Consider the following 13,437-nt stretch of genomic DNA (forward strand, 5'->3'; position numbering starts at 1 on the left):
CCCATGACCTAAAAAAATTAAACGGCTATTGAAATGCGTAGCATGCAAAGCTAATGTCTGCACAACGTCGACGTCATGAGGCCATTGGGACGGTCTGTGGGGTACGACAAGTGGCTGCACATTTCCACTGCCACCGGAACACCATTTCTGCACAGATGTGACGCTACCAAAACACAAATGAGGTCATCGATAGGACAGGTTCTGGACGTCAACGTGTAACAACGCCAAGACAGGACAGATAGATAAGGGTGACACATCTTTGTCACGAGTTTCAGACTGCAGTGATGACTGCCCGGACCATCCCAGGACTTCACCGTATTCACCCCAACACAGTTCGACAACTTTTACGTCATCAGGGGATCAGACCACGACGTCCCGCCATACGACCTATCCTGACACAACGGCATCGACACACTTGCCGAACCAGGCGCCGAAATCATGTCCGCAGACCATTGTTTTGGTAGAGAAATGTTGTTTGTCACAGATGAGTCCAGGTCAAAGTGCCTATAGAGACGTGTGAGAACGATTCGCACAGGCCTGTGTCTTATAGAGAATTCGCTTTGGTGGTGGTTCCGTGATGATTTAGGGTGGAATAACAGCAGGCCAAAGAACTCATTTGGTGATTCTTTTGAGGGCAACGTAACTGGTGTGGGCTACAGGGATATTTTTTTCGATCTGTGGCTATTCCTTTTCTGCAGGGTCATGGCCCTGGGTTAACATTCCAAAAGGACAATGCCCGTCCTCATACGAAAAGATGCTCTGGAATTCTTGCAGCACTACAACGTTGACTTACTGCCTCGGTCTGCCAATTCACCGGATCTCTCCCCGAGATAAACTTGTTTAAGATGTAAAGACCCAAAGAAGACTATTCAGAAATACAATATGAAGAAATACAATAAAAACAGGGTTTGGCATGACCAGTCAGTTCATAGAACCGGCCCATCACAAGGGATAAATATTTCTATGTCAAAACTGTGAAGGATCCTTTTACCGCTGTTAGTTCTCATTGCTGTACATGTATTGTTTTTTTTTTTTAAAGACATTGATTCCATGATTGGGGTTTGATTAATTTGTGGTGTATGTGTATCTTAATGATTGGTAGTGTAAATTTCAACTGGTATTGTTAGTAGCTAGATCCCAAAATTGAAAGGGAGTTAAAGTATCGTAAAAATATTGTCTTCCTGGGCGGGAACGTAAGTCCCCAATCTTTCACAGATTAATCTTTGCGTACCCAAGTCTAACCGTAGTACATTCGTTCTTTAGAAATTCGGCTAAACGTTTCTACAATCGCCAGCGGCTGAGGGGATGGTCAATCCAGGTAGGGTCCATGCAGGTAGTCAAGGTACTGTATGTCCCCATGGACCCTGGTATGGTGATCTACCTTCAGCTGATGGCAGTCTATAGCCCGTGTTTATGTTGTGTCGTCCTGTATAGTTAAACTTGTTTAGATCTAATTACTAGTTTTAAATAGCAATCTGTGATAAACTAGTTGTCTTACTGTACTTCGTTGACAGATTTTTACCATTCACTATAATTTGTATAATATTAATGGTTCTCCGTCACGATTTGGATTAAATATTGCCGATGTGACGTTGAATATTAACTCACCCACTCACTCACTCACTCACTCCTAGGAGCGGGCCCACCATAACCATCAGTGTAAGTGAAGAAAGTGTTGAAGTGGTGCGTTTGGAAAAGGAAATTCAAGTTTCATCCGGCCCCACTAACTCAGGCACAGAAAACCACTAAGACGTATATGTAGCCACTTTGGGGTGAATGGGACAGATTCTACAACGAGCCTTCATGGTATTGTGACTTTGGCTGGAATAGCGCTAAAGAAATCTCAGGCAACTTTCAGTCTTTCCCTCTACGTTAGACAATGACTGGGAAAATGTAGAAACTTAAAATACTAATAGATGCAGAACCTCCCTCAATTGGAAATGCATGTCTCGTTTTAGATCCAAGCTGGTATGTGTACATCCAACACGTGTCGAGGGATGAGATGCCTTGAGACTCATGCTGGAAAGGCTATGTGTGTCAAAGGTAATGTTTTCATGTTAAAAATGAAATAGTAGAATCTTTCGAGTTTAAAACAGAAATCTGTGTCAAGTCTGTCACAAGAAAAAATGGTGATTTACAAGAAAGTCCACTTTGGAAATACATGTAGAATATTTCTAAAAAAAAATAAAAAATTGTAAAAATGATATTTACGAGGCATTTGTTTTAAATATAGGAAGGATTTTACCACTACCTCTTTTAATTTCTCCTTTTCCCAAGCGCTCCCAAGAGTGTATAGACACACATTTAACTATTTCACGAATCCTTTTGTCTGTTCGAGTTCATATATGTTTATATACATAATGCATCTTGCATGTGATATAGTCTTTTATTAACTGCAGGAATAAGCCGCATGTTGATATTATCCATTTGTGCTTTATTTTAATGTAACTGCATCTGACGCGTGAAGAGAAACATTTTTGAAAGTTAGGATTATGTATAAAGAGTTTTCTATTTGCCATCCTATGCTATCAACCAATCCTATATATTAATGTAACTTAACTCATTTGCATCCTTCTTGTTAGTGTAAAAAATGAATATTGATTGTATTATATGTCCCTAGAATGGCGAGCACTTTCCACAATACCGTTACACTGTTTACTTGTTATATAGAGATATGCACAAAGCTTTCCCCTGTCACTGTTTGACAGGCACCCATGGCGAGCCACCTCCTCGTGATGGGTGCTGGGTAACGCTAAGTGCTCGCCAACCCCCCGTGTGGATCCGGGGGCATATTTGGTCCACCAATCCGTTGGCCGAGGGTTGCGTCCCTGTGTCGGTGGAGGAAGTGATCCTGGTGGTTGAGGGCAATGGGGGCCTCGAACCACGTTCCTGTTACTCAACACACCACTTTGGCCCTGACATCACCTAGACGGGTGGTAGAACTGGTCCGGTTCTATCAATCGGCTGGTCACGCTATGCCCTGTGCATGGACAAACTTCCTAAACAATTATTGTGCATGTTTGTACATTTGTGACAATGAGCGTTTGTTATTATCATACTCTATACTATAATAATTTGCCTTGAGTCCTATGCCAGAAGGCGGTGGCTCATGGGCCAATCTAGTGATGTTGACCTCCGAATGATGTATGTCTCTAATTTCTTGTCTAGGGCCGAACCAGTCTGGCATTGAATTGGTAGGCAAATACAGCTATTCGTGTCATATTCGCTGGAGTATACCATCCCTGTATCCCTGGTGTCAGCATCTTGGATACCCGTTGCTAATAGACATCGTCCTTGTTGACACTCAATGGTGGGTGGGGAGCAGGGATGGTGAATGATTTTACTTTCGCCATGACTTTCCAACAAGCTGGTTCAACTCGACATGACAAAAAACGACGTCTGGACGAACTAGATCGTCCATCCGACACTAATTCAACTACTGATTCCTGGGCTAGATATCTAGTGATCGAAGCAACTGATTTTATGCCTATCAAACTCAACCCATTTGCCGTGTCAAAAGCTATCTATGGGATCTGTGGGGAGGTGAAAAATGTCACCCGTCTCCGTAATGGTTCACTGCTAGTTGAGTGCGCACGGAGACAGCAATCTCTAAATCTTATGTCTGTTAAAACATTTGCCAATATAGAGGTTGCTGTGTCCGTGCACAAAACTCTTAATTCTTGCCGTGGTATCATACGTGACAGGGCACGCTGTCTATATGATATGAGTGAAGAGGATATTGCAGCTGAACTTGAAGATCAGGGGGTTACAGCAGTGAAACGTTTCACCATTAAAAAGGATGGAATTGTAACTAAAACAAATACATATCTCCTAACATTTGCCAGACCTTCTTTACCACAGTCCATTAAGGCAGGATATCTTAACATCGGGGTGGATGTGTATGTCCCCAATCCACTCCGGTGTTATAAATGTCAACAGTTTGGTCATGGGACTTACTCATGTCGTAATCCTGCAGTATGTTATCGCTGTGGCGATCCTCATGATGGCACAGGTTGCGAGAATGATCTCAAGTGTGTTAACTGCAAAGAGACTCGTGCTGCTTCTTCAAGGTCATGCCCTATATATCAAAGAGAATCGAAGATAATGAAAATAAAATGTGAAAAAAATCTCTCTCTTATTCTGAAGCCAAAAAAACTTTTCACCACTCAGTCCTCAACCCCATCAAATATAACATATTCTGCTGCAGTTACCCGTTCTGTAGCAATGTCCTCAGCTGCATCCCGTGTGGACCCGGGACAGAATGTGTCCACAGCACCCCACTGCTGGTCGTAAGAGGCGGCCAAATTGGGCAACCTGTTTGTCGTGGGTTGCGTCCCGTGTCGGTGGAGGACGGGATCCTGGTGGTTGAGGGCAACTGGAGCTTGAAACAGTGTCCCTTTGCCCAACACACCACTTTGGCCCTTACTTCACCTAGACGGGTGGTAGAATGGGCCCGGTTCTATCAATCGGCTGGTCACGCCAGGCTCTGTGCAGTTTATTGATTTGCACAAATTTGACTTTGGAGTTAAATGTATCTTGGTCGTGGTTGAAAAGTCATTGAAATTTACTATTGTTTTATTGAATATGGAATATATTGATTAGAATCACTTACTTAGAGCACAGTAGTCGGTGGCTCATGGGCTAATCTGGTATGATACCATACTGGAGTATATCATTCCTGTAGCCTCGTGGTGTTAGTCTGCTGGAAATCCGCTGACGTTTAACATCGCTCAATTGGCGCTCCATGGTGGGCGGGGAGCAGGATTGATGAAACATATTCTTATCATCATGGCACCCAAAACGAACTCTAAAAAGGCGAAAAGAACACACTCTGACTCAGATAGTGAACTTGACTCCTCAGATGATGAAATTGTTGGCCGACTGTGTTATTCAGAGCGAGACACCTGGCCTAAGTTTATTGTCCTTGAAGCATCAGGAGATCGTAAATTGACATCATTTTCTCCTTTTCTGTTACAAAAAGCCATTAAAGGTAAAGTTGGAGATGTATCTGATGTGAAAAAGCTGAAGTTTGGCGCTCTACTGATTGAATGCAAGTCACGTACGCAGGCCGTAACACTTCTGGAATCAACTAAACTGGCTGATATCAAGATCAAAAGCTACGCGCATAAATCCCTTAACTTTAGCAAAGGGATCATCCGCGATCGTGATCACAGTTTGCATGAACTCTCTGTGGAACAAATTGTTTCTGAACTCAGAGATCAAGGTGTCCTTGAAGCTAAACGTTTTACATTTAGGAAAGATGGCAAAGTCTTACCATCTAATACGTACTTACTAACGTTTGATACACCAAACCTACCAGAGCGTTTAAAAGTAGGCTGTTTTGCTATGAGGATTGATAGGTTTGTACCCCGTCCAATCCGCTGCTTCAAATGCCAAAAGTTCGGCCACGGTCAAAATGCCTGTAGAAATCATGTTGTCTGCTATCGCTGTGGAGAGCGACATCATGAAGGCTCTACGTGTAATGCCACAGTCAAGTGTTCTAACTGTGGCGAACCTCACATGGCATCCTCTTCTGATTGTCCAGTTTTTAAATTTGAGGCAGCAGTGCAACGAGTCAAAACAGAGCAAAACATTGGCTACACTGATGCACGCAAACCAGTTGATGGTACACATTCTGCAGGAACAGTTAAGAAAACGTATGCGGCAGCAATAAAACCTGTGACCAGTTCTGTTTCTTTTCAAACTGATTATACATGGGTAACAAAAGATACGCCTACGTATCTTTCTCAGACCCCACATCAGTCATCTAATGCACCCTCAGTTTCAGTTCAGACATCCCCTACAAAAGTCCAGCAAGTAACAGATGATTCAAAATCTGAGAAGAAAAAGAATGCAAATGTGAATTACACGAAACAGGTTAAACATTCCGATCGTCTACCAAAAGCTCAGAGAAATCCTGCATTGCTGTTCAATAAATTTGGAGTACTAGAAGATATGGATGTTTCTGCACCACAAGCCACTCGTTCAAGGAGTCATTCTCCTAAACAGAAAGACAGAGAACGCTCACCCATAACTCCACCATAAATGACTCACCATACATTAATACAATGGACTGCCGAGGTTTTAGGGCTAATTATGATGAAGTGAAACTTCTTGCACATGGTTATGATCCTGTAGCATTATGTCTCCAAGAAACGTATTTAAAGGAAAATGATCAACTTACCTTACGTCATTATAACATGTATAACGTGTATGCAAAGACCAATAATGGTAAAGCATCTGGTGGATCCTGCATTTGTGTTAAACAGGGGACACTCCACAGTCCTGTGTCATTAAATACGACCCTACAGGCTGTGGCTGTCCGTCTAACTCTCCACATTGCTATAACACTTTGTTCGTTGTATGTTTCCCCATCGTCACCACTTACTGTTAAGGAACTTGATAATTTGACTGATCAACTCCCAAAGCCCTTTATACTCGTCGGTGATTTGAATGGGCATAATCCTTTGTGGGGTTCGTCCAGTTATAATAATAGAGGTAAAGTTCTCGAAGATTTTCTTGGTAAACAGAATCTTTGCATATTTAACAATGGTACTAATACGTATTTACACCCGGCAACGGGAACGTATTCAGCGCTGGATTTATCGGTGACTGACCCTTCTCTATATAATGAATTTACATGGTCCGTTCACTATGATTTATGTGGTAGTGATCATTTTCCCACAATACTTAAGACCATCAGTCCTTCACAGGATCTACCCATATCAAAATGGAAATTTACAAAAGCTGATTGGCAGACTTTTAATACTCTGTGCCGTGTAAATTTGAATCCTGAAACTTTTGTTAATAAAATGGATGAGATTCAAACATTTTCCGAAACACTGCTTACTATTGCTACCAAAACTATCCCTAAGACCTCGGTTAATCCACGAGTTAACACACCATGGTTCAATGCCGATTGCAGAAAGGCCAGGAAAACGAGGAAAAAAGCTGAGAGAATATTCAACAAAGCTCCCTCCCCGGATAATTTGAATAATGTCAAGGTTACACGAGCTAAGGCTCGTCGATGCATAAAGCAATGTAAACGTACGAGTTGGAAACAATTTGTTTCTAAAATAAATACTCGTACTCCGCTTAACAAAGTGTGGAATATGATACGCAAAATCAAAGGTAAAGGTTCCGGAAACACTGTGCAACATCTCAAGATAGATGGCAATGTAGTAACATCTGAAAAGATCATTGCTAATACATTGGGCGAAACGATCAGTCAGAATTCTTCTTCTTCTAATTACGATCCTGCCTTTCAAAAATACCAGAAGCAGCAGGAGAAGAGACATCTGAGTTTTCAATCTGATAATTCAGAAGATTATAATGAACCTTTTTCCCTTAGTGAATTACAAGAGGCTCTTCAGAAAGCTCATGATACAGCATCAGGGCCTGATGATATACATTACCAATTATTGAAACACCTACCTGATGAATCTCTCATCACGTTATTAAATATTTTCAATAATATCTGGGAAACTGGAGATTTTCCCCCTTCCTGGCATGAAGCAATGATTATACCAGTGCCAAAACCAGGCAGGGATCATACAAATCCTACTAATTACCGCCCTATAGCTCTAACTAGCTGTGTTTGTAAGACCATGGAACGTATGATAAATGCTCGCCTAGTCTGGTATCTGGAATCAAATCACCTTATTACAGACATCCAGTGTGGCTTCAGACACCGGAGGAGTACCATGGATCATATTGTCAGATTAGAGTCATTTATTCGTGATGGTTTTATTAAAAAGCAGCATGTTGTTTCTATTTTCTTTGATTTAGAAAAAGCATATGACACTGCTTGGAAATATGGTATTTTGAAAGATCTCCATATGATGGGCCTTCGTGGTCGCATGACTGATTTTATTTCACGGTTTTTAGACGGTAGACAGTTCAAGGTAAGAGTTGGATCCACCCTTTCTGACATCTATGATCAGGAAATGGGAGTTCCACAAGGAAGTATTTTATCTGTCACTCTTTTTAGCATCAAAATTAATAGTCTGGCTAAAGTTCTCAATGGCAATGTCGATGGCTCTCTATTCGTTGATGATTTTAATATGTCATGTCGGGGTTCCAGCATGAATAGTATTGAAAGACAACTGCAACTTTGTTTAAACAAGGTACATAGATGGTCACTGGAAAACGGTTTTAAGTTTTCGAAAACTAAAACATGTTGCATTCATTTTTGTACCAAACATAAAATGCATAAAGATCCTGAGTTATTCCTTAATACCACTCCCATAAAAATTGTCAGAGAAGCTAAATTTCTGGGCATTACGTTTGATCATAAATTATCTTTTATACCCCACATCAAAAATCTCAAAACAAGGTGTTTAAGGGCTCTTGACATTCTGAAAGTTGTTTCCAATGTCAAATGGGGTGGAGATCAACTTACACTACTTCACCTTTATAGATCATTGATCAGATCCAAACTTGACTATGGCTGCTTTATCTATGGTTCAGCTCGCAAATCATATCTCAGAGAGCTCGATTCCATTCATAATCAAGGTATCAGGCTGTGTTTGGGAGCCTTCAGAACCTCCCCAATCGAGAGTATGTTGGTTGAAGCAAACGAACCGTGCTTAAAGTTACGGAGAATCAAACTCGCGCTTCAGTATACTGCTAAGCTTCACTCAAGTCCATCTAACCCCGCTTTCAACTGTGTATTCAATCCTTCCTATAAGGATTTATATGCTAATAAACCCAAATCAATTCCACCTCTTGGTATTCGTATACAGTCCCATATCAGGGATGCCCATTTAAATTTTGAGAATATATCACCATTCAACATTTCAGAAATACCGCCATGGCAGACCATACAGCCGGATGTCAATTTAGATATGACAAAACTGAAGAAAGCTGCTACAAATACATTATTGTACCAACAAGCATTCTTAGAAATTAAAGACAAATACTCCTCTTACCAAAGCCTTTACACAGATGGATCAAGAGATGGCAATAAGGTGTCAGCAGCTGCTGTTGCTGGTGATAACACCTTATCCCTCAGACTGACTGATGGAAGTTCCATTTTTACAGCGGAGTCTATGGCAATTTTATTAGCATTGCAGTTTATTGAAACATCTCGGAACAACCATTTCATCATTTTTTCCGATAGTTTGTCCTGTTTGCAGGCAATCAAACACCGTAAACATAATCACCCGTTTTTAGACAAGATTTTAAGTCGCCATTTAGACATATCTATGGCTGGGAAGGTTCTTGTGTTTTGTTGGCTTCCAAGCCACTCTGGTATAAGAGGTAACTCTCTAGCGGATTCCGTAGCTAAAGAAGCTCTACAAAGTTCAGTTACAAAACACTACCCTTCCTTTTTCTGGCACCCGTGGCGAGCCACCTCCTCGTGGTGGGTGCTGGGTAACGCCAAGAGCTCGCCGACACCCCCGTAGTGGACCCGGGGGCATATTTGGTCCACCAACCCGTTTGCCGTGGGTTGCGGCCCTGTGTCGGTGGAGGAAGGGATCCTGGTGGTTGAGAGCAATAGGGGCCTGTAACCGTGTTCCTGTTGCTCAACACACCACTTTGGCCCTGACTTCACCTAGACGGGTGGTAGAATGGGCCCGGTTCTGCCAACCGGCTGGTCATGCCATGCCCTGTGCATGAAAATAATAATCATGCTGGACGCTGTAAACTGTTTCGCATTTATGAATGTGACTGTTATTTTCTTAATTTTACTGCTGTTTGTTTGCCTAGAGTACAATGCCAGAAGGCGGTGGCTCATGGGCCAATCCGGTGACGTTGACCTCTGAAATCTGTAGGTTTCCGATTACTTGTAATGGGCCGGACCAGCCAGACATTTAATTTGGTAAACCACCTCAGCTTTTCATGTCATACTTGCTGGAGTATAACATCCTTGTATCCTTGGTGTTTGCATCCTGGATGCCCGGTGCACTGTAACATTGTCCTTGTTGACACTCCGTGGCGGGTGAGGAGCAAGGATGTTGAATTAATATCTTTCACAATGTCACAAGACTATTCTGGTTCCGCTAGATATGAGAAAAAGAGACGTTTGGAACAGCACGGTTCCAACGAAAGTGTTTCAAAAAATGTAGAATCGTGGTCTCGGTTCTTGGTGATTGAAGCTTCTGATCATGCACCTATCAAACTAAATCCATTTGCTGTGTCCAAAGCTGTTTCTGGGATCTGCGGAGATGTGAAAAATGTAACTCGTCTTCGAAATGGCTCACTTCTTGTGGAATGTGCGAGAAAGCAACAATCTCTCAATCCTCTATCGGTCACTCAGTTTGCCAACATTGAGGTGGTAGTATCCCCTCATAGAACGCTTAACTCCTGTCGAGGCATTGTTCGAGACAGAGATCGATGCCTGTCAGACATGTCAGAACAAGAAATTCAATTTGAATCAGCAGATCAAGGTGTAACATCCATTAAACGTTTCACCAAAAAAGTTGATGGCATTATTAAAAACACAAACACATACCTTGTTACATTTGCATGTGCCTCAGTCCCACGATCAATTAAGGCTGGTTATTTGAATATCGGGGTGGAGGTGTATATCCCCACTCCACTCAGATGCTATAACTGTCAAAAATTTGGCCATGGCTCAAAGTCTTGCCACAATCTTGTTGTGTGTCATCGGTGTGGTGAACATCATGACCATTCTGATTGTGTCAAAGACATTAAATGTGCAAACTGCGGAGGAAGTCATGTTGCTTCTTCAAAGTCATGTCCTGAGTGGCAAAAACAGTCCGAAATAATCAAAATCAAATGCAAAAATAATCTTTCTTTTTTTGAAGGCAAAAAAACTGTACGCAAGCCAAACACAAAATCCTACCACCTTGTCTTACTCTGCTGCAGTTACCCGGTCTGCACCGACCTCCTCTATCATGTGTCAAACTGACTTAAATTGGGTACATTCTGATCAGCCTCTCAGTCTTAGTACAAACATTCAACCAAAAATTGCATCCTCAGAAACACAAACTACTCAGGCTGTCGTTCAAACAGAGCAAAATGTTGGCAAATCAGACATTCAGAAAGCCAAGAAAGACAAGAAAAAGCAGAACAAACTGTTGAAAGTTGGAAATCTTCCTTCCGTGGACATCACTACTGACAACATATTTGCTCCTTTGGATATGGAGGTGACTCCATCTCAGGAGAGAGGAAGAAACGTTTCTTCCTCACGCTCCCGAAACAGGTCCCCAATTGAGCCTCCATGACTCAATCTGTAAATCTCATCCAGTGGAATTGCAGAGGACTTAGAAATAATATCAGCGAAGTACAGTTATTAATTCAAGATTATAAACCATCAGCACTATGTCTCCAAGAGACGTATCTTAAACCTACTGATAGACTTGACTTAAGACAATACAACTGTCATCATTTCTTTTCTCCACCAGGAAATAAGGCGTCTGGAGGAGCTTCTATTTTTATACGACAGGGAATCATTAACAGCCCTGTTCCTCTTAAGACAAATCTTCAAGCTGTTGCTGTCCGGTTAACTCTGCATATTGTATTTACTTTGTGTTCATTGTATATCCCTCCCTCTACCTCCCTAAGGCAATCTGATCTTCAACAGTTATATGATCAGCTCCCTAAACCATGCATGATCATGGGAGACCTGAATGGTCACAATCCTATATGGGGAAGCGTAAACACAAACAGTAAAGGGACGATAATTGAGGAATTCAATAACAACAATAATTTATGCATATATAATGACGAGTCTCACACTTATTTACATCCTGCTACTGGAATGTATTCCGCGCTTGACCTCTCTCTTACAGATGCCACCTTATAATGAATTTGAATGGTCGGTCCATGACGACCTTTGTGGCAGTGATCACTTTCCCACCATTCTGAAAACCATCAGCCCAACTGCTGATTCATCATCATCTAGGTGGAATTTTAAAAAAGCGAACTGGCAACTGTATGAGAGGTATTGTGTACTTCAAACCTAACACCTGACCGATTTGAAAATACCGAAGATCCGATTAAGCTATTTTCTGATCAGCTCACTGCTATAGCTGATCAAACAATACCAAAGTCCTCTGCAAATCCCCACATTCGCAAACCGTGGTTCAATAATGATTGTAAACAGGCCAGAAAGAATAGGAAGAAAGCTGAAAAGTTTTTTCGTAAACATCCAACGGTCCATAATTTAGACAAGGTAAGAATTTTAAATGCTAAAGCCCGACGCACTTTTAAACAGTATAAACGTCAGTCTTGGAGAAACTGTTTCTAAGATAAATTCACGAACACCTATTTCAAAGGTATGGAACATGATTCAAAGAATAAAGGGCAAAGGTTCAAAATCGACTGTTCACCACCTGAAGGAAGGTGACAATTTATTAACCGATACATATCACATTGCCAATAAGCTTGGTGACACTCTCGCCAAACATTCATCTTCGTCAAATTACATACCTGAATTTCAACAGTATCAGAAACAACAGGAGAAGAAGAAAATCAACTTTAAATCAGACAATGGCGAAGACTATAATCAATTATTTTCATTACATGAGCTCCACATAGCCCTTGACCAAGCTCATGATACAGCAACAGGAGCTGATAATATTCATTATCAGCTCTTGAAGCATTTACCTGAATCATGTTTGGAAACACTTTTAAATATTTTTGATCAAATATGGACTTCAGGGAATTTCCCATCTTCGTGGCGTAATGCCATTGTTGTCCCTATTCCTAAGCCTGGCCGGGATCATACTGATCCTTCAAATTACAGACCAATCTCTTTGACGAGTTGTGTATGCAAGACCATGGAGCGAATGATAAATAACAGACTAATATGGTATCTTGAAACCAATAACCTTATATCAAATATTCAATGTGGTTTTAGGAAAAATCGTAGTACCATGGACCACTTAGTACGATTGGAATCCTTTGTTAAAAATGCCATAGTACATAAACAACATGCAGTATCGATATTCTTTGATCTTGAGAAAGCGTACGATACTACCTGGAAGCATGGCATTTTAAAGGATTTATATGATTTTGGTTTGAGGGGTCGTTTGCCTCTTTTTATATCACGGTTTTTGAGCGACAGACAGTTTCAGGTCCGAGTGGGTTCTACCCTGTCTGACCATTATGATCAGGATCAGGGTGTCCCTCAAGGCAGTATTTTGTCTGTCACCTTATTTAGTATCAAAATCAACAGTTTATCCAAGGTTTTAAATGATTCAATCGATGGATCACTTTTCGTGGATGATTTTAATATTTCCTGTCGTGGTAAAAATATGCATACCATTGAACGGCAACTACAATTGTGCCTAAACAAAATAGACAAATGGTGTCTTGAAAACGGCTTTAAATTTTCTAAGTCTAAAACTAACTGTATACACTTCTGTAGAAAATACAAACCACATACAGACCCAGAACTATTTTTAAATGGCACTCCCATCAAAGTTGTCAAGGAGGCTAAATTCTTGGGTTTAATTTTTGATTCTC

General features: G+C 41.2%; 1 protein-coding gene across 1 annotated transcript; it reads left to right on the forward strand.

Annotated features, from left to right (window-relative positions):
* The first annotated feature begins 4,788 nt into the window (after positions 1 to 4,788).
* Positions 4,789 to 6,045, forward strand: LOC137285170 (uncharacterized). Its single transcript, XM_067817450.1, has one exon. It carries the CDS (start codon positions 4,789 to 4,791, stop codon positions 6,043 to 6,045), a length of 1,257 nt encoding a protein of 418 aa, XP_067673551.1.
* Positions 6,046 to 13,437: the final 7,392 nt, after the last annotated feature.

Source organism: Haliotis asinina, chromosome 1 (assembly GCF_037392515.1).
Source record: "Haliotis asinina isolate JCU_RB_2024 chromosome 1, JCU_Hal_asi_v2, whole genome shotgun sequence".
Classification (NCBI taxonomy): domain Eukaryota; kingdom Metazoa; phylum Mollusca; class Gastropoda; order Lepetellida; family Haliotidae; genus Haliotis; species Haliotis asinina.